Genomic DNA, 20,535 nt, shown 5'->3' with positions numbered 1-20,535 from the left:
AGACACTGGGAACCATCTAATTACAACCTATTGTCTCCCTCTGCTGGTGTAACTTGATCACATACAGTTCATATGTACAGATGATCACATGAACAGCTGATGACATTACATTTGGCCATTATGGGGACATTAAACTATAGCCTACCCTTCAAAATTGTGTCTATCTTAATATATAATATATAGAGATATATTTATATACCTATATATATATATATATATATATATATATATATATATATATATATATGCCCTACTCTTCATAATTCTTTCCAGAGGTTAATTAATTTGATGGGAGGCTTGTAGGCTACTAGCAATAGAATTTTGCTAATATCAATAATGCATTACAAAATAAACACAAATATGCATATGACAAACATAACATAACATGCAACATCATGAGGACAGTAAAATAGGCTGGCAGTTTGTGTTACCCTGGCACAATTTAGTTGTGGATGTGTGTTCCAGAAACCGAACAGTAGATGTCTCCCTTGTCCATGAAGCTGAGGCCGCTGGATGCACTGATGCCCACAGACGGACGACGGTGTCGCCATTTTGAAAAGCAAATTGTTCACAGCACACCCGCCCTGAATACTGGAACTATGCCGCGGGGCCGGCCTCGCAAACTGAGAGTTAAAAGCAACGAGGAGACAGGTAACTAGTGCCAAAATGGGATCAATAAAAAATAAATATTTCGAGGTATCTAAATATTCTTGGACCAGTCAGGCAAACATCTCCGTAGTCTAGATAATATTAGTTGAATATTGTGTATATAGTCCCCGGATATAGTATTGCGGGTGGGCTTTGCTTTGTGCGGCGATTGAGGCGGAATGATATTAATAACATTTCGGTGCCTCTTCTTATTGGCTTCCAGTGTAAATTGGCGTCCGCGGGGTTAACATCTGTACCGCGCTGCAGAAATAGTTGCTATATGCTTTTAGATTTTAATTAAACCCTTTTATAAATTTATCGCTAGCTTGTCTTTGCTAACTAGCTCAATAGGCTAACGGCTAACATGCTAAAATGCTGTTATTGTTTTGGTTGTGCAGGACTTGTCTCTGCGTGCCCAGTTGCCCGGTGAACTCTGTAGGCAAAGTTCTTATTTGGTTATTGAACACCGAATTGTTCCTTGAACGCACTTCATTGTTTTCTGTGCCTTTTAAAGGGTGGTTACTAGGACAAAAGTTGTTCGCAACAAGTTAGCGTTAAAGCAAAATGTTAGTGAATCCAGTGGGTTAAAGCTGGTCTTAAGAGTATAAAAATAATATAAGCATACATCTAAGTAAGTAACAGTTAATGTAGCATACAATAGATCAAGCCTATCAAATCACCGCCAATTGATTCTCCTAGATATTTTTTTTTTGTCTGGATGATATTTTCATTTAGGATTTTTCCCTTTTACCATTTATTACTATTAATAACAGTATACAATTATTAACTTACAGAATATTGGAGAATAACGGTATTTGGTTGAACATGAAATGACTTGACATAAGGCTACAAGAAACTTTAAATATTGGATCATCTTAATTTAAAATGATTGATTCATTTGCAAAACAAACATAGCTGGAACTGTCTTATGTCATACCCACTTGGGGCCTGAAGATCCACTTGACCTAAATTGAATTGATTGAATCTCCCTATTGTTGATGCAGATCCTAATAAAGGTGAGAGTGATGGAGAGCTAAAGGACAAGAAGTGCACAACATGTACCCAAACCTTTTCTACTGAGAGTCAACTGCAGAAGCACCTTCGCGAACATGAGAGTGATAAGGCAAGTCCACAGTACACATAAGAGCAAAGAGTCTTCGCATCAAATAAAATCTCTATCTTTAATAATTGCACAGATTAATAAAAAGGTTTAGGTGTTTTTACTTGGAAGTAAACCTATATCACTGGCAAAGTCACACAATCATTTCACCTTCCTTCATATTTTAACTGCAAATTAAACTAATACTGTCCCATAGAGAAGACATTTAGTTGTTTTTCTTTGACAATAACAATAAAATCTTTAATCCTTGAATAGTAGTAATCAACCACTTGGTATATCAATGTACAGTTAGTCATCAGTAATCAACTAGTATGTTTTTTCACTAAGTTCAAAGAAGCAGTCCGTGTATGGAATACCAGGTGGTGCATGAGGGGCCATGAGTAATGTACATCTGACATTTAAAGGAAAAATAACCTTTTGACCTCCATCTGATAGCTTGTAGCTTAGGTGCCAGTTCAACATGGCATTGTCAGCACTGGCATGAATAACAGCAACATAGCATTACATTTGGGCCCTGTGAGTTTAAAAGTCGATAGTGTTGTGTTTATTTATGGCATAGTTATGTTGCAAAAGTGTTTTGAGCTTTAGAACATTGTTTATCAAGAGCTTATATGTTGTGGAATGGTGCTGCCAAATTCAGCACAAACAGCTTTAAACCATAGCCATAGCTTCTGTGCCAGCTCCATCTAAAGCTTGTGCATTGTGTGTTCTTCCAGCAGCTGTGAAGCATTGTCCTATATTGTATCTGGAACACACATTGGCATTTGTTTACCCTTTTCTATTGAAGTTTTAGAAATTGTTGTAGCCTGTTGAATCAGTATGTAAATATGTTCATTATTTACTTATTTCCAAGTATACAATGCCAAAAAAGTGGTGTACATACTACATACAATATAACCATTTTATAAAAAGTTTTTGTTTTTGTTGTGTAATTAAATGGCCATGTTAGCAAGTTGTGCACAATAGTATGTCTAATATCATCTTTCTTTTGCAGCCTCACCGATGTGATGAGTGTCCACAGAGCTTCAATTTGGAGTTCAATCTTACGCTTCACAAGTCAACACACAGCACATCAGACTTCTCATGCCCGGTTTGCCATAAGAAGTTTTCACGCATCGCTAGCCTCAAATCTCACCTAATGTTACATGAAAAGGAGGAGGTCAGTTTAAAAGTTTTAAATACTTATACAAGACACTTACATCTACTAATGCTTTCTTATGATTTCATTTTAGAACTTGATGTGTGCTGAGTGCGGGGATGAGTTTGTTCTTCAGAGCCAGCTCTCTCTTCACTTAGAGGAGCATCGTAAAGAGCTGTCAGGGGCCAAGGTCTTCACCTGTAAGACGTGTAATGCAGAGTTAAAGACGTCAACGCTTCTCAAGGAGCACATGAAGACTCATGTCAAGATGAGGTCAGCCAGGTGTCACGTGCTCATTGTATTTCATCTTTGTTTAAAATGACTTGAATATTGTGATGGCAAATACTTTTTTCCATGCATAAGATTGCTCAAAGCTTTCAACCATTCTCTTCAGCTAATTTGTGCTTATTTAATAACACATCTATCTTCTTTATAGGACATGTGTCACTATTTGAACATTTTTAGTCCTAATTATGTAAAAAATATCTTTTGTTTTTACCCTCTAGACCACTTCTCTCATCTACTAGAAACTATAAAAAAAGTATTGATCGCAGTGGCTTCACAAACAGCTGTCTCCATTGTGGAAAAACATTCAAAAAACCCAGTCAGCTGGTCAGACACATTAGGATACACACAGGTAAGAGAAGAGTCTATCACGCCAAGTAATTTGAATCTGATGTTTTACACTTTTGTCTTTTTGGTTTGTATTTATCATTTTACAGCAGGCATAACCTTTTAAGACATTACTAGAATTAAATAACGCCCTAAGCCCAGCAGTATTTTCTATGCTTGAATCACTTCATCTTATGTGGACAGAATATCAAAACACTGATTCACATTTCATATATTATGTTTCCCTTTTACCTGAGGTCTCGTGATCAGTGGAATCCATCAACATGTTGTTTACATAAATCTGTTGTTTTGCATTATAGGATGGAGATGGAGCACTGTGAATCTAAAATAGCTTTTAAAGTTAATGAGATGAAAAATAATATAAGGTCTGGTTATTACTTCTATATTTTTTTGAAAATTCGTTTTATCAATTTTAATAACTTGTGCAGCTCTGCCTGCCTGGTTCTAAAAAGTCCAGTGAGTTTCAAGTTATATCTGCTGTTTGTATTTCTTTATCTTCATAATTTAAAACACTCTTTTACTCCAAAACATACTTCGGTAAAAGATCAAATGTGTTTAAATAAGTGAAATTTAAAGACTTTAAAGAAAGTGGCTTAAGGTATTTAATTAAAGTATCGCTAGAGACGTAAATAAATCAGTATAAAAGTATAAATTTTCTACATTTTTAAAATTTGAGTCATTGTATTCTTTATAAATGTTGGCACATGAAAAATACAAATGCTGGAAAAAAAAAACTGTGGTAAATATTGCAGATGTGTTAAGCACTCACAGAACATTTTAGCTGTGATATTATCAAACGTCCCACTGCTGTTGTCCGATGGAAATGTGCTGTTCTTCAGGTGAACGTCCCTTTAAATGTTCACATTGTGGAAAAGCGTTTAACCAGAAGGCGGTGCTGCAGACCCACATGGTGAAGCACACTGGTGAGAAGCCACACCTGTGCATGTTCTGCCCTGCATCCTTCTCCCAGAAAGGAAACCTGCACTGCCATGTTCAGAGAGTTCACTCTGAGGTAAGGCTGTTGGCATGGTACTCACATGCACAGGGGATTTACATGAAAAGGTGCAATGTCAGCTTTAGAATTCTTAATGTTGCATATTTAAGACTATAGCTATGCACAGATCACGGCATTTAAAATGGAAACTAAACTAACATTTAAACATACTACTTAGTGTTTGCAAGCATAATTAATAACAGGCTCTACATTTGAATAAAACATGCAATAACTATACAACTTGTGATACGTACAGGGGTGCTTTTTCTCATAGTAACTATTATTCAAAAAATATAGCGTTCAATATTAAATAAAGAAAAAGACTAAACTGAACAAATTGAAAAAAACAAGAACAAACTTTATAAACTTAAACTCAGTCACTGCATTTGTGAAAACACTGATAGATACATATCATATAAGATAGATAGATAGATGTCAGTCAATCACTGTACCATACCATATTGTCCTAAAAGCTACTAACAAGTTTTAATAGTTCATTCTCCCTAAATTAAAAATTTTACCTAACCTTCAATACATGTAATTGAAGTGCTTATTTGTAACCTCAGCCGGCCTCTTCTCTCAATACACCCATGCTTTTAACTCTCCATGTTTTTCCAATATCTTGTATTTTACCCAATGCCATTTTCAATGGCAGTGTTATTATGTGCTGCTTTGTTCGCCTTCTCTCTCTCAGCCTCTAAATTGCCAGGCCAGTGCTTGTTACATTCATTGCAGTGGGACACCTTGCCATGTTGTTTGTGTGTTGACAAAAGAATGACACAGAATCCCCACTCTTTAGTGCTCATCTAGTCCTTTTCCCTTTGTAAGCGCTTCACAGCGGGCGGTTGTGAGGATCCCTCTGGTTTATTCATCATTGGTTTCATCCCCATCTAGTTTAGTTTTGTTGTGCAGTTGCAGCCATAATGGTAGAATCTTTTGCCTGTACAGTATGCCAAAAACATGTATAGTAGAAGGCGGTATTAATCAAAGTCATAAATGTGTGGAAATAGGATGGTGGCGTGGGCTTTCAGATCACTGTTTATTATATCATTAAAATGGTTTGGCAGACTTCATTTTATTGTAAAAGCTTGGAGTTTATGTATTAATGATGTATTTATATTTTGTACGCCTGCCCTGAAAAGTGTTAGATGAAACAGTAATTTTTGGGGTCAGTATTTATCATGGGCACTTTTTCTTTGTACTAGTGGGGAACATTTTGTTGTGCTATAATACGATTTGAGCTTTAGAGGGTTGAATAAATAACTCCTGAGACTCATTATAGATACAACCTAACAATTGTGGAAGTGTTTCATTCTGCTATTTAATTTGTGGATTTTAAACATATTATACATTTAAAATTGTTTTTTGGGGGCTAATCATACTTTTGGGTGACTAAAACCAGCAGTAGTAGTTACAAAGAGAGGGGCCACAATATTTGAATATAAGTCAATGAGAGCCAAGGCCAGAAAGAGCCGAAAGCATCTGCAAGCGAACTTCCTATCTGGAACGCGACGGCCAACAAATTAGCTATGTCCATTTATATATACAGTCTATGGACAGGCCTAATATTTTGTACTCTGTATTTTATTTCTATGTAGAGCAGACAACTGTATATGAACAGTAAATGAGTTTAGTAAATTGAAATCATATACAAATCATATAGTTTGAGGAAAATTAACATACATCAGCTTTAAAATATTGAGATAACTTATTGGTCATCAGCTGCTCTGGATTCTAATTATTGGTATTGGTCATTTAAAACCATATATGGCAATCTCTAATATAAAATCCTGATAATCCTGATAATGTGCACAGTAATCATTTGATTTTTTCTTTGGGAATCTGTGCATGTATATGGATTATGGATGGTTAATTACAACGGCCATTACAGGGGTCAAGTATTTATTAAAATGATAAATGACAGGATCACTACAACAGGCTGTAAATGAGGAGAAAAGGAAACCCATTCTTAATTGCTCCTTCTTCTTCTATTTTTGTTATTAAGCAGTTAGCGAAGTGAGTCGATTACTAAGCAAGAGCCACCTGGAGCTGTTTACTCCTGCGGATATAGAGACATTAGCACAAAATTACTTAATGAAATTGTTTCAACCATATTTCTTTTTTACATTCAAGTCATTTCTTACAGAAGTCTCTAAGTGATAAGTTGCATACAAACTTAAATTTTTTAGAGCATATAATTTTAATTTAATAATTCACTTGCATTAATTTCACCATCTTATTTGGTATTAAATCAGTTTTACTTGTTTGATTTGCAATTGATGGGCATGTCCATTTTGGGTCTAATTTGAAAGGTCCTTACAAACAACTTAGTGAGTTCAAATCATATCTTTTATCATTGCATTAACAGTATGCCACTTGCTTTAACACATGTTTTGTTTTATGAGGGCCACATCTCATCTGCTGATGGCACAAGTTTGTATTCCATGCTAAAAGCCCACAATCCAACCACATGATTGAATTGCCCGTAGAAAGCCAAGCAGACGGTCAATTTGAATAATGCGTCTAATTTTCACGAGTGTACTTCAGCTTTCATGTTCCAGAGCGAGTTTATCCTTATGACTGACTGGATGAATAAATAGCGCAAGGACTTAGTTGCGGTTTTGTTTCATGTGCAGATTTATATTCAGCGGTCTGGGAACAATATCATTAGAGTTGAATTTATGTGAGTCTCATCCAGAATAAAGGCCTAAGACACTAACACTTTACATTGAAATGTTTTTTATGATTACCTTTTCAACCCCACTTGTTTTGTACCTTGAAACTTGTAAATTGTTTTGCTACTGCTCATTGATTACACATTGTTAATAAGATAATATTACTATTTAGGTCTGTTATCTTGTGTCTTTAATTACATTTGATTAAAAAGTATCTTAGAAAACATCTAATATCTGCATTTTACTTTGAGCGCAGCTGCCTCTCCACACATCTGATCTGTAACTTGGCCTAATAATGTTACTTGTTTCCATGGAGATGGTTAAAATTAATGCCATACTGTGGAACATTCTTGACTAAGCAATAGCATCTTGGGCGGCAGTCGCTCAGTTGGTAGAGCGTTTGCCCACTGATCTGAAGGTTGGCGGTTCGAATCAAGCTCTCGACATAAACATCAAAGGTTGAGCGGTCAGATCCACTGACCCACAGGTTGGCTCCCACAGATGAATGTTGTCATTGTGTCCTTTGGCAAGACACTTAACCCACCTTGCCCAGTGTCTGTGTACACTGGTGTGTGAATGGGTGAGTGGTTCCTTGTTGTAAAGCGCTTTAAGTGCCTTGAAGGTGGAAAAGCGCTATAGAAAAATGTGACCATTTACCATCTTCTTGTTGATGAGAAGATAAGTTATGTTAGATTTATGCTAGCTAGCCTTTTGAATTACTTTGGACCAAACTGGCAATAGTGAATAATTCATAATTCTTCTACAATGCTGCATTACCATTCACAACACACAGTTCTTTGGTACCAGTTAAAACCTAAGACTATTTTCAGATCTACTTTACACTTACCAGTAATCATTTGGAGGACTGGCTGTGTGACTGACAGCTCATTCACATATAGTATTTTCAAAATCTACTTTTACAAGGTGTTAGATTGATGCTCACCCTCTTTAGAGCTGTATTGTTTTTGCCTTCATAGCACTCAATACACAAGCTGTAGCTGTAATTGGACATCTCTGGATATGTCAATGGGTAGTTCTATTTCTGACATAAATACCTACACCGTATCATCTTAAGTTCTTTGTCTTCCCCCACACTTTCACTTTTCACTGTTGTCAACACCTCTACATAGGTCATGCACCACTTCCTGTGTAGCACTATGTTTATAACCTCCCTCACTAAGAACAATTCTTGTTCTTGGAAAATGTCCATTATGATCAGCCAATCATGTATCTTACATTGATGCCCACTATACCACGTCATCTTTATATGCCTAACACCTTATTAGAGCCTCTTCACGTACTATAAAAAACATCAGAAATTATTGCTTTGAAGAATTACAGGGTGTGCATTTAAAACTCCCACCACTTCTCTTCACAGTATGTGGACATGTTATTTGTTCATTTTTGTGTGGGCCACATATTGTATAAATGTGTAGATGTAGAGCCATGGCTCCAGATCAGGGTTTTAAATAAATGTTATTATGACTATTATTTTTATTTCATAACATTCATAGAATTCAAAGAAATTTTACTTCACTCACTGAAAAAAATAGCATTTTTGTATTGTATCGTTAAATGATACAATACTATTTTTTGAAATTTGAAAGCATTTAAACTATTCTTGAGCCTCGTGGCCTGGGCATTATGTATCTTTACAATTTACATAGCCTAATGTCTGTTGTTGTCAGTTGGTGTAAAATCTGTATGAGTTTACCTCCATATTCTATTGCAGTTTTTTTTATGTCTTAATGGTCACCTTGAAAACTATTTTTTCCTCTTAGAGGAAAAAATTACCTCTATTGTGTTACCTTTAACATAACATTGTTAGCCTTTGCCAAGATGTTAAAATATATCCAAAAAGAATTTCTTTCCCTTGTTATCTGTAGTGTATCTATGTTCTTCTCCAGGAAGATGCTTTGGTATTCAGGAGAGGACAGTGCATGTACCATAGTAATGACAGTTCGCATACTGATGCCTTTCCTAACAGAGAGATTCTGATTCTGATTACATAAACTTGCAGATGGGGCATGCATAATTTATTTTATGCCTCTCTCCTATAGTTATCATTTTGCTTTGAATATGTAGTGTAATATCTTTTTTTTTTTATATTCACAATCTTTGTATAAAATTTTTGACAACACAAAGTTACAAAGCATGATTCCTAACAACTGATAATGGCACTATAGCTCATCATTTGGGTGATAAATAAGAAGTAATTTGGGTGAGAGTTTACAACTCTGCTTAAATCCAATTGAAATGCATGTGTCAGACCGCAGAAATTAAGTAAAGCATGTATTTTGAGGTGGGAGACAGCAGCTGGAGGCTCTATGAATGAAAGCAGAAAAAAAAATTTAAAGTCAGAGTAATTTTGAGAAGTAGGAGATAATGTTTACATAGCTGTAGAAGTGACCCTAATTTAAGTAACTGGAGTTACAGTAACATTTCTGAAATCTGTGAAAAGAGAACAACTACACATTTGTATCTTCTGAATGATAAAAATGTATTACTTTTTTTTTAGTCTTTCTTAATGGTCTCTCTAAAATGTTTGTTATCCGATCTTTGCTAATTACAACTTGTGGTTGTGTCTTGCAGGCAAAAGGTGGCATGTTTCCATGTATGGACTGCAGTTGTGTGTTTAAGAAGTTGGGCAGCCTAAATGCCCACATCAGCAAAATGCATATTTCTGTCATTGAGGTACCCTCCAGTGCATCGGTAAGCAAAGCAGTTGATTTGGCATATTATACTTAAGTTGCGTCACTTACATTGGCTTGGACCAGTGTTATTAGTGTAACATAAAAAAGGCGCACTCTTTGCATTCATGTTTTGTTTCACCCCAAAATATTCCCCCTAATCTCACATTAACCATACTGGTTATTATGGTTAATAGCTACACCATTATTATGATGAAATTCCAAATCCATTTTTGTGATCTTGTTCAATCAGTGATGGTGCTCTGCTCATTTCATGCTTTGGAGACTTGCTATTACTCATCAACCAGATTTTCAATTATTCATCCTGTTTGTTTCCCTTCTTTCTCTGTCTTTTCCATCCTAACTGACTGTATTTCCCAGGAAACTGAGACATCGGGTCAAGCACCAGGAGGACCAGAGGGTGGGGAGGGGGTCACAGATGTTATCCAACAGCTTCTGGAGCTGTCCGAGCAGGTGAGCGGGGAGACCAGCCAACCCCCGCCTCCTGAACCTTCCATCCCCATCGAATCGGCTATCAATCAAGATATCCTACAAGTAAGTCTAGGTCTTGGTTTGTATATTTAAAAGAGCATACAATAACAGTGTGTGGTACTGTTGTTGTGATAGGGGTGAGTAATGTCATTTTATTTTTGACAGTACTTTGAAAATGGTGGATTAGTGTGTTCAGATACATATATTCATATGTACTGTGAATGTACTGGTAAATATCATAAATATATACTGTGTGTTATGTTGGAGAAAAATAAAAGTTTCACTGCAGCTATCATCTCTGAAAAATAAACTCTTGACAACAAGTAGAAAACAGTGCTGGCAGTTTTACTCATGGCTTTGACAGAACAATGATTTTGCCAGGCTCAGATGACAAACAACAACACTATTGTTTGATATGGTTAAGTTTGCTGTATTTTAAAAAACAAGTCTTTTGTAAGAGATGTGCAACTTTAAGTTATTGTGTTGTTTAATACACCATTAAATATGTTTTTTTTTTCCTTTTTTGTCTTTTTACAGCAAGCTCTGGAGAATAGTGGCCTAAGTGTAGTACAGCCCGAAGACAATACAACTCCAAGACCGATAGAAAACATTCACAATAACAGCAGCAGTAACAACACACACACTCCAACAGTGTCCAATAAGAAAGTGCTTGAGAGAATAAGAGAGAAGAAAAGGAGTATATTCAAGAAACCTATACAAATGCCAGGTATGTTGACACAGAGTACTGAGTAATCATAGTGGAAAAACAGTTAACTTTCTCTTCAGGAATTAAGTCTATAAAATGGTTCTCAGCTACCATTTGTTTATGTTTTGTATGTTATTTTCTTTTTCTTAATAGACTGTCTCTTTTGTAACTGTTTACTGTACCTTTTTGCTGCGACCCAGGTTCCATCCGGGAGGAAAATGGCGTCCGTTGGCACGGCTGTCCATACTGCACCAAAGAGTTCAAGAAACCCAGCGACCTTGTGCGCCACATTCGCATCCACACCCACGAGAAGCCTTTTAAGTGCAAACAGTGCTACAGAGCCTTTGCAGTGAAGAGCACCCTCACGGCACACATGAAAACACATACTGGTATCAAGGCCTTCGAGTGCCAGAGCTGCCTCAAGTGTTTCTCCACTTCTGGGAGCATGAAGGTGCACATGCGGCTGCATACAGGTACGCTGCCTATCCACTCTCAGCAGGGAGCTAGGCCAGAGGGACAGGAGCATATGGACTCCTATTTCAGCATCCACTCATTCTTGTCACATCACTTCATCAACATGTACATAACTTAAGAGGGAACCAGAGAAGCACTCAAGACAGTGTTGTTATTGCACTCTATCATTTATTTTCTCGGGTATGAATGATGACTATTACTCACAATGCACCTGAAGTGTATGATGAATTAATTTTATTGGCATCTTAAGAGATACAGCCCATACAGCTCATTTACTCACATTTGCACAAAAGCATTGGTTTTACTTTTAGACCTCAGCTTCGAGCATCTTTATCTAATCTGAACACTTTGGGTGTAATAAATAATCAAAAACAATTAAAACAAAATAAGCTATTGCACATTAGTCTTGTTAAGTGCTTTAAGAATATAACCTTTGTGTTGCATCATAAGTAATTTATGTAACTATGTCCTCATCTCTATTTTTGTGATCATTAATCATTTTAATGTGTTAAACTTTTGTCCTTTCCGTTAGGTGTGCGACCGTTCTCCTGTCCTCACTGTGACAAAATCTTCCGAACATCAGGTCACAGAAAAACACATATAGCTTCCCACTTCAAAAATGCCCAGCAGAAAAAGCATAAGTTTCCCCGAAAAGCCAACAAGACGAAAGTGCCTAAGACTAATGTACCTCTCCCAGATATCCCCTTACAAGAGCCCATCCTCATCACTGATTTTGGTAATAGAGATCATTCAGCCACACATTTATTTATTATTTATATTGCATTATTCAGACATGATTATCCTATATTCCAGGCCTCATCCTTTCCCAGAATCGCTTGGCGTTCCAACAGTATCTGGATGTGGTGACAACCGACAGACCATTCAAATGCCAATTCTGTAATAAGGCTTACAAGAAATCCAGCCATCTGAAACAGCATGTCAGGTTTGACTATAATAATCTCTAAATCTGCTTTATATATCAACACTTTCTCAAATATCACACCTCCACTGAAGTGTCTGTCTTCTTGTCAGCTAGACCACAATGAATATTTTAATTATGTCAGTAGCCTTTGTAGATTTAATAATAATGAAACCCTCTTTTTTTGGATTATTGGCGCGTTAATTGGTCAGGAATTGTGACCAATCTTAATGTTTTACAGTTTGCCTAATCTTAGAATTTACTTAAACTTTAAATTTAAATTAGGGTGTAGACGTCAGAAACTATAGATTAAAGAAGAGAATCCCCAGCTTCATTTTTGAAAAGTCCTTTTTTGAAAGGTTTTTTAATGTCACTTCTCAAGACTTTTTTGATATTTATTGTATATTGCATTGTTGTTTTGATACTTGATAGACATAAATAATACAGTCCGTGATTTTGTTGACATCGATTCTGCTGAGGACCTGTTAGTTTATCTGTGCTTGATGAACAAGTTGATCAATAATTCGATTTGATCTGCAAACGTCCTCTGAGCTTCATAACCTTGCAATTTAGAACTTACATTATTATGTGTGTCATTTTTCATTTGAAATTTAGAGGCTAATCTGAATAATGGGACTGTCATTTTTGCTGTGCCCTGAGATGGTCAATGCCCTACAATTTGTTCCTCTTATCCTTCAGCTTGAGATGAGGCTCCATTATCTCAAACAGGAGGGCCGTATTTACATCTACTGACAGTTTCCTTGTATTCCTATAATTGGCCATCCAAAAGCTACTTTCACATGATGGCTAACTCCACAAATTGCAAAATGATCACACCTTTTTTCATTCTGTTAACTTATTTCTAACCTCAGTCAGTCAGTGTGATGTTATACTAAAATGTATTCAGTATATGATGTAACCTGCAAGTATGTCTTTCCAATATTTTGCTAGAAACAGTGTTCTAAATAGCCATGGTGTAACTTTATGAGCTTATATAACTTCAAGTAAAAATACTTCCACAAGTCACTTAGTGGCTGTTTCAGTAAGTTCCACATATACACAGGTTTGTTTTAATGTAAAATTCCCTTTTTTATGTCCTCAGGTCTCATACAGGAGAACGACCATACAAGTGTGTGCAGTGCAGTCGTGGCTTCTCTTCGTCTGGAGTGCTCAAAGCTCACATCCGAACCCATTCTGGACTGAAGGCATACAAGTGCCTCATGTGCGACACCACATTCACCACCAGCGGAAGCCTGCGTCGTCACATGACCACTCACAGTGACCTACGACCTTACATGTGCCCCTACTGTCAGAAGACCTTTAAGTCATCACCCAACTGTAGGAAGCACATGAAGACACACAGGTCTGTTGGTACAGTATACTTAAGTGCTGTAAGGGTTTTGCCTATTTTGCCTTGTCGAGACCTTGTCAAGAGTTTTATTGCAATTTAGCTTCTACTTAACTATGTAACTGATGTCATGAAGTTATAATTTTTTTCTTAAATTATGTTGTTAAACCTACCATCTCTAAGTTTGTTTTTGACCAGTAGATGGCAGATGAGAAACCTCCCTCCTCTTACTTCACCTGGCATTTGTTTAGTGTCACCTGTGCTCTATGTTCTTCTTCCATTAGGCCAAAGCTGGTACACTGTCAGACAGTAGTAACATAGATAGCAGCTAGTGCTGTTATGTGAGAAAGCAACAGGGCCCGGTCGATCAGTCTAATTACAAATGTTAGCTTTAAATCAGGACCAGTTGATCCAACAAGTAGATTAATTTATGGAAAAACTTTTTACATCATTGTATGACAATTATCATTTAAATAATATTTGCATGTTCTACCAATTGCATTTTTTATTTTGTTGTTTATTTTTATGATACTACCCAAGCTTTTTCATGACCTCTTTTATCTTGTGTTTATGTAAAGTTATTTTGAGTTTGAGCATTGTTGACTCTGATCCCTGTGTTTTCCTGTGTTGTCAGATATGAACTGGCCCAGCAGCTGCAGAACCAATCAGCAGATGACCCATTGGGAGCGACAACTGATATTCAGGTGGAAATATCTGATGGTTCCCTACAACCGGCATCCACAACTACACCCGAACAACAAAGCATGCTGGGATTGGACCAGACAGAGGTGGTGAATGGTGATCAACAGGTGACACTGGAGACAACACTAGCAGACCAACCACTTGTACAAGGAGAAGGTAAGAAATATACTACCTGTTTATTAACTATAGACTTTCTATTGTTGCCTGCTGCTTTTCAAGAGATATGGTTTGGTAGTTCAAATGAGGTTTCATGACATGTTTCTAAGACTTTATCTATAGAGAGTATAGGGTTTCTTTTCGGCTGTAAGAAATAATATGGCTTCTCTCCCGTGTTTCTTGTGATGCAGACTCCTATGTGAGCACTCAGCATGCTTTGCCACAGAATATCAGCCAATTTGAGACCCCAGCTCTTCCCCAGCCCAGCTTTGATCAGCAGTCTCTCACACAAGGTACATCTGTTTATCAAGATCTCCCTCCCTGTCAGGTTACAACTGACTGATGGTTTGAAGATGTTTGAAATGTGATTTTAAAAACATGTGCCTGTTCAGTAACTCGATGCATGCCAATGAAAATAAAAACACGTTTTGTTTTTGCAACATAGTGAAAGTACAAAACCATATGTCCTCGAGATACTTAAAATAATTCATTTGAGAATTAAATTTTGTATACCATACAAAATATTGTTTGATATGGCTGAAATGTTATAATTAATACTGTTATTGTAAATATTTAGCTTATTCTTCATATTATTTCTATAGGTTTCACAATTAGTGATCCGAGCTATAATCAGAATCAGTTTTCCACCGTCCAGCAGCTTCAGGATTCAAGCACCCTTGAATCCCAGGCTCTATCCACCAGTTACCCTCCCCCAAATCTACTGGTTTCTAGTGATGAGGTGGTATGTATACACAACTTTCCAACATTACCCATTCTATCAGAACTACACATTTAATTATCAGCAGTGATAATTTTTGTATTAAATATCTATTTTTTGTGTTTGTGTTTTCTTAGACACATAATGATCTTCTGCAGAATAGTCAGGATGAACTGCAGCTCACAGCAGAGGCACAGGATTATCAGGATGACAGTGAAGACAACAGCAAGCGAGTTCACAGGTTAAATTTCCCAATACTTTCCCTGTGTGTGTGTGAGTGCGTGTGTGTGTGTGTGGGTGTGTGTGCGTGTGCGTGTGTGTGTGTGTGTGGTGCGTGTGTGTGTATCTCTCTCTCTCTCTCTCTACATAATATATATATATATATATATATATATATATATATATAGTGTGTGTGTGTGTGTATGTATGTATGTATGTATGTATGTATGTATATATATTTATATATTTATATATACACACACATATACACATTTGTACTTAAGCTTTTGTTATCACTCTGTTGAAGCATGTGCCTTGTGATCTCTTAGTCTGCTAACTGTCACGCTAGTTGCCGGATGGTTTTTCTGATATTTTGGATTTCTTGTCTTGGCAACATGGGAATAACCAAGGCCTCAACTGCCTTAAGGCATCTCTCCAATTTATTCCTGATTTTTTTCCCAGTTGGCTGTACACAGCATGGCACAGTGGCTAGCACTCATGCCTCACAGCAAGATGGTTCCGGGTTTGATCCCCAGATCAACCTGGGCCTTTCTGTGTGGAGTTTGCATGTTTCTCCCCGCGTCTGGATGGGTTTCCTCCGGGCACTTCAGTTTCCCCATCAAGCAAAAACATGCCCATATAATAGGTCTCCAGGAAGAATAGCTGATTACTAATGAAGGTCAATTAAATTAAATACACACCATTATTTTCTCATGCAGTGTAGACCTGAATATCCCCAACACAATATTCACCATAAATATATCAAAGCAGCCCTAAAGGCTTGAATTTTTATTTTAAGGTAAACGAGTAAATGCAAACTTCTCTAGCCCCCAAAAGTAATGTATAGCCAGGTGAATATGCTTTTGAAAGCTAAAGATGGTGCCATTTTCGATGCAGCATGCTTTTAGTATTGTGATAGAAGTTGCAAAAGTTTCAGGAATAAATGGAAACCTGTCCTAAGATTAAAATAATTATTGCATTCTATCTAGTATTGCCTAAAATCATAACCTGCCTCACAAGACTTTATAGATTTTTCTTTTTTTTTTTTTGAAGTTGACACATTTTTCTCAGCATTACACTTTTAAAACTTTTTCCTCCTCCAGGAACATTTTATTGTCTCAGATAAGCAGATGTTAAAGATATTCTGATGCTGATGGTGCAACATCAGGCAAGCCTATCCAAACACTAAGAAATGTGATGGATTTTGATGACAAAATGGAGAATGACATGTGCTTTGTAGTCTTCTCCTCTGACTTCTTAAAGGTACACTATGTAAGTTTTCTGACTGGGGGTGTCCAGCTGTTTGTCTCCATGGTGACGTTATTGACTGCAGTGTTCCACAGTATGGCATTATACATGTATCTTGTGTTTTTATACCTTAGAAATACATTTATAAATGCATTCTTTTGGCCTTGTTTTACCTGCTTGTCTCCATGGAGATAGATAAGATTAAGCCATACTGTGGCTACCTCCCAGGAAAGTCACAGTGTGCACCTTTTAAGTGATTTTTCTCTAAAGGCTAGAGTACATTTGCTGAAGAAATCCATTACAACAGTTCAGCCCACTTTTGTTTGGAGCTAATTTCACTTTATAATTTATTCACACCTGACCTACCAGGTGAGGAGTGTGACCTTATAAAGTGAATGTAATTTGCACCTCAGCATCACAATACACCTGAATCCCTCACATCTAAAGAAACACATTGTCGTAGGGCAACCTTTTTAACCCAAACAAACAAAACACTTAGAACAGAGAGAACTGTGAATAGAAAGTACCAGTGTCAATTACACTTTAATTTAAATGCTGATGTAAAAATGTTTTGCAAAAATCGTGCATTTGCTGATGTTATTAATCTGTCATACAAGTTTGAGCCAACCAACAAAGTAAATCTAATTGCACATCAAGAAATATAGCAGGCTGTTACGGGCAATAATACTGATAACATTAAGTGTCATGAGTTGAGGAATTACAGTGAGGCTAGTGCCAGAGGACTGTTAGATTGGCAATGGTTCAAGGCAAAAGCAATTCAGAATAAAATGTAGGATGACAATAATGTAGCAATAATTATTTCAGCCTTAAAAGTGTCACTGGTCTTGGATGAACAAGCGTATTTTTATGTGATTGGGCAAAAATTCGTATCTCTAGCTCTACCAGAAAAATAGCAATTTTTCAAAGACCAATAAAATCTGTAAAATAGAAAATCACGTATTGTGTTGATTTTTCTCTATTTCAGATGCAACTGGTGTAAAAAGGGTTTCAAAAAGTCCAGCCACCTCAAGCAGCACGTGCGGTCCCACACAGGGGAGAAACCATTCAGGTGCCATTTATGTGAACGATCCTTTGTGTCAGCTGGAGTGCTCAAGGCCCACCTCAACACACACACAGGTTAGCCATATCTGCAAGGGTCTTGGGAGTGGGAGGAGTGAGCATATTAATAGACAAATGCTTTGTTTTTTTTAATAAGCTCTAAGTATTTCAATAGAATAACAGTATATGTTGATACTTTTGATTGTAAAAGAAAAAAATGAATCTATTATTATCACAAGGTAGTTTAATGTTTGTTATTTTCTGTCAGGTGTGAAGCCTTTCAAATGTGATGTTTGCGAAGCCACGTTCACCACCAACGGCAGCCTGAGCCGACACATGATCACACATATGAAGTCTTACAAATGCAGTATATGTGGGGACAGCTTTAGGACCAGTCTGATGTGTAAGAAGCACTTGAAGAAAGAGCACTCAATCGAAACAGGTACATTTTGTTGTACACCTCAAAAACTGGCAAGACCATTGGTACCATGAGGTCATGCATGTTTTTAAAGTAGGTATAATAAGATAGCTAAGTTTAATGCCATATTGTGGAACATTACCACAATTGCAATAACAAACAAATGGTAGACCCACAACCAGAAAAGTCACATGGTGCTCTTTAAGTACAATTAAGTACAGTACTTTAATTTTCGTAGTTTGTAAAGTTATATTATGTATACTAACACCCCTCAGTATTGAACCAAACAGTACGTTTCTTAATACTTACTGGTAATGGTGTTATTCTGAGGTTTACCAAAATGCAAGATCGCAGAGATATAATTCTAGTTTGTTCGTAGGTATTGAAAGTCATCCCGAGGATGAAGATGATGAGGATGATGATGAAGATGGAGAGCCGAAAGCGTCAAAGCGGCGGTGTATGGGAATCATCACTTTCACTGAGGAGCAGACCGCAGAACTGGCCAAAGACCCAGGGGAGGACGCCTCTGTGTCTGAGCGTATCCTGGCTCAGTCTGCAGCTGAGCGGGATAGGATCAGTGAAATCAAGGACAAAGCCGTTGAGCTTGAGACTGAACCCAAATTTGCAAACTGCTGTAATTACTGTCCCAAAAGCTTCAAGAAACCCAGCGATCTTGTCAGGTAATAGTTACACACAAACTGAAGGTCTTTTCCAGAGCTCATATAACTCTTTTTAAGTGCTGATAAAGTTACTCTAAAGATGCACAATGTGGTTGGTATTCACCTCCATGTTTGAAACTCCTCTTTACTCAAAACAGCTGCTTTGCTTTGGTAGCTCAGGTCATCATAAATAAATCACATTTTAATGAAAGAAGAAAAAGTCAACCCGACAGTCCATCTCTGCATACACTCCACCGAAGCAATTATGTATTGATCCTGCTAATTACACCACTGTGCGCACACAGTACAATACTTCACACTTAAATTTTCTGATCAGCATCAGCATTTTATAGCTGTTTAAACAAAGGGCACAAACTTATTTAATGACAGTGACTGTTCATTTATCTCACTCTAATTTCTATTGAAAAACTGATTATGAGGTGCACATGTGCACTGCTCTTGATACTCCTCTCTCACAGCAACAAGATTACAGATTGATCCTTGTGCTGACCAATATTGAACAATCCCCCCTTGTTACTGTAGTACCTACTTGAGATGACTGGCATAGAACAGGCCGACCAAATTGAAATTGTATCTATTTGTACTGCAACACATATTTTGTCCCTGGAACTAGCAGTTTGCAGATAAATCCAAATCTAAATCTTCTAAATCTCAAAATTCTCATTGTCTTTCTCTTGGAAATCTGAGATGGAAAAGCTTTTCCATTGGATAAACACCCATCCAACAAGATACAGCCTATTTTTTCTATCATTGCTATTCATCTATTGACTTTAAACTATACATTTATTTATTTATTTATAGACACATTCGAATCCATACTGGTGAACGGCCGTACAAGTGTGATGAATGTGGCAAGAGCTTTACAGTCAAATCTACTTTGGACAGCCATGTTAAGACACATACAGGTTTGTGCATGGATAAACTTATTTTAAACCACTGTTGTTTTAATTAGAGTAATAGGTAATATTCATTCAAATTCCTGTGTGTGTTTTCAGGTCAGAAATTGTTCAGCTGCCACATGTGCAATACCTCCTTCTCCACAAAGGGCAGCCTGAAGGTCCACATGCGCCTCCACACAGGCTCCAAACCCTTCAAATGTCCTTTCTGTGAACTTCGATTCAGAACATCTGGTCACCGCAAAACACACATCCAGTGTCATTTCAGACCCAACAGTGAACGTAAGAGCAAGCGCTCAGCCTCAGCACACAGTCAATCCAGTCAAGATACCAGCACCTCGCAGACAGTGGTTTCAGGGGAGGGCCAGACCACGGGAGCCTCAGATCTGCAGTCTGTAGGCCTGCTCCAGACACCAAACAACGATTCAAACATTTACCTCCAAACCAGCCTCACAGGACTGGACCAGAACCTATTGCAACCAGGGCTGGTCGGACAAGCCATCCTCCCAGCCTCTATGTCAGGTGAGTTATGGCTGTTATCATGGATCACATAGCACATTATCTGCCTGGTAGCATGTAGTGGTGTTCCTTGACTTGTGTGA

General features: G+C 37.2%; 1 protein-coding gene across 2 annotated transcripts in view; it reads left to right on the top strand.

Annotated features, from left to right (window-relative positions):
• Nucleotides 1-556: 556 nt before the first annotated feature.
• LOC110171582 (zinc finger protein 236) overlaps nucleotides 557-20,535 on the top strand; it is a 33,678-nt gene continuing 13,699 nt past the window's right edge. The window contains exons 1-22 of one of the 2 annotated variants that reach the window (XM_055164215.1): nucleotides 557-651; nucleotides 1,653-1,771; nucleotides 2,763-2,927; nucleotides 3,001-3,179; nucleotides 3,413-3,543; nucleotides 4,379-4,551; nucleotides 9,801-9,920; nucleotides 10,280-10,453; nucleotides 10,928-11,117; nucleotides 11,297-11,569; nucleotides 12,103-12,306; nucleotides 12,384-12,513; nucleotides 13,592-13,852; nucleotides 14,472-14,695; nucleotides 14,887-14,988; nucleotides 15,298-15,437; nucleotides 15,551-15,654; nucleotides 17,866-18,017; nucleotides 18,208-18,381; nucleotides 18,737-19,037; nucleotides 19,839-19,942; nucleotides 20,033-20,455. In XM_055164215.1, the coding sequence (XP_055020190.1) occupies nucleotides 600-651; nucleotides 1,653-1,771; nucleotides 2,763-2,927; nucleotides 3,001-3,179; nucleotides 3,413-3,543; nucleotides 4,379-4,551; nucleotides 9,801-9,920; nucleotides 10,280-10,453; nucleotides 10,928-11,117; nucleotides 11,297-11,569; nucleotides 12,103-12,306; nucleotides 12,384-12,513; nucleotides 13,592-13,852; nucleotides 14,472-14,695; nucleotides 14,887-14,988; nucleotides 15,298-15,437; nucleotides 15,551-15,654; nucleotides 17,866-18,017; nucleotides 18,208-18,381; nucleotides 18,737-19,037; nucleotides 19,839-19,942; nucleotides 20,033-20,455 (3,895 nt within the window). In that variant the 5' untranslated portion in view covers nucleotides 557-599. Of the gene's footprint in view, nucleotides 652-1,652; nucleotides 1,772-2,762; nucleotides 2,928-3,000; nucleotides 3,180-3,412; nucleotides 3,544-3,884; nucleotides 3,905-4,378; nucleotides 4,552-9,800; nucleotides 9,921-10,279; nucleotides 10,454-10,927; nucleotides 11,118-11,296; nucleotides 11,570-12,102; nucleotides 12,307-12,383; nucleotides 12,514-13,591; nucleotides 13,853-14,471; nucleotides 14,696-14,886; nucleotides 14,989-15,297; nucleotides 15,438-15,550; nucleotides 15,655-17,865; nucleotides 18,018-18,207; nucleotides 18,382-18,736; nucleotides 19,038-19,838; nucleotides 19,943-20,032; nucleotides 20,456-20,535 lie in introns of those variants that run through there. The other variant, XM_055164216.1, reaches the window with a different exon arrangement.

The sequence above is a fragment of the Boleophthalmus pectinirostris genome, unplaced genomic scaffold (genome assembly GCF_026225935.1).
Source record: "Boleophthalmus pectinirostris isolate CB_2022bp ecotype Guang Dong unplaced genomic scaffold, ASM2622593v1 HiC_scaffold_6, whole genome shotgun sequence".
NCBI classification, from domain to species: domain Eukaryota; kingdom Metazoa; phylum Chordata; class Actinopteri; order Gobiiformes; family Gobiidae; genus Boleophthalmus; species Boleophthalmus pectinirostris.
The sequence above is the reverse complement of the archived record's forward strand: the minus strand, read 5'-3'. Positions and strand labels throughout refer to the sequence as shown.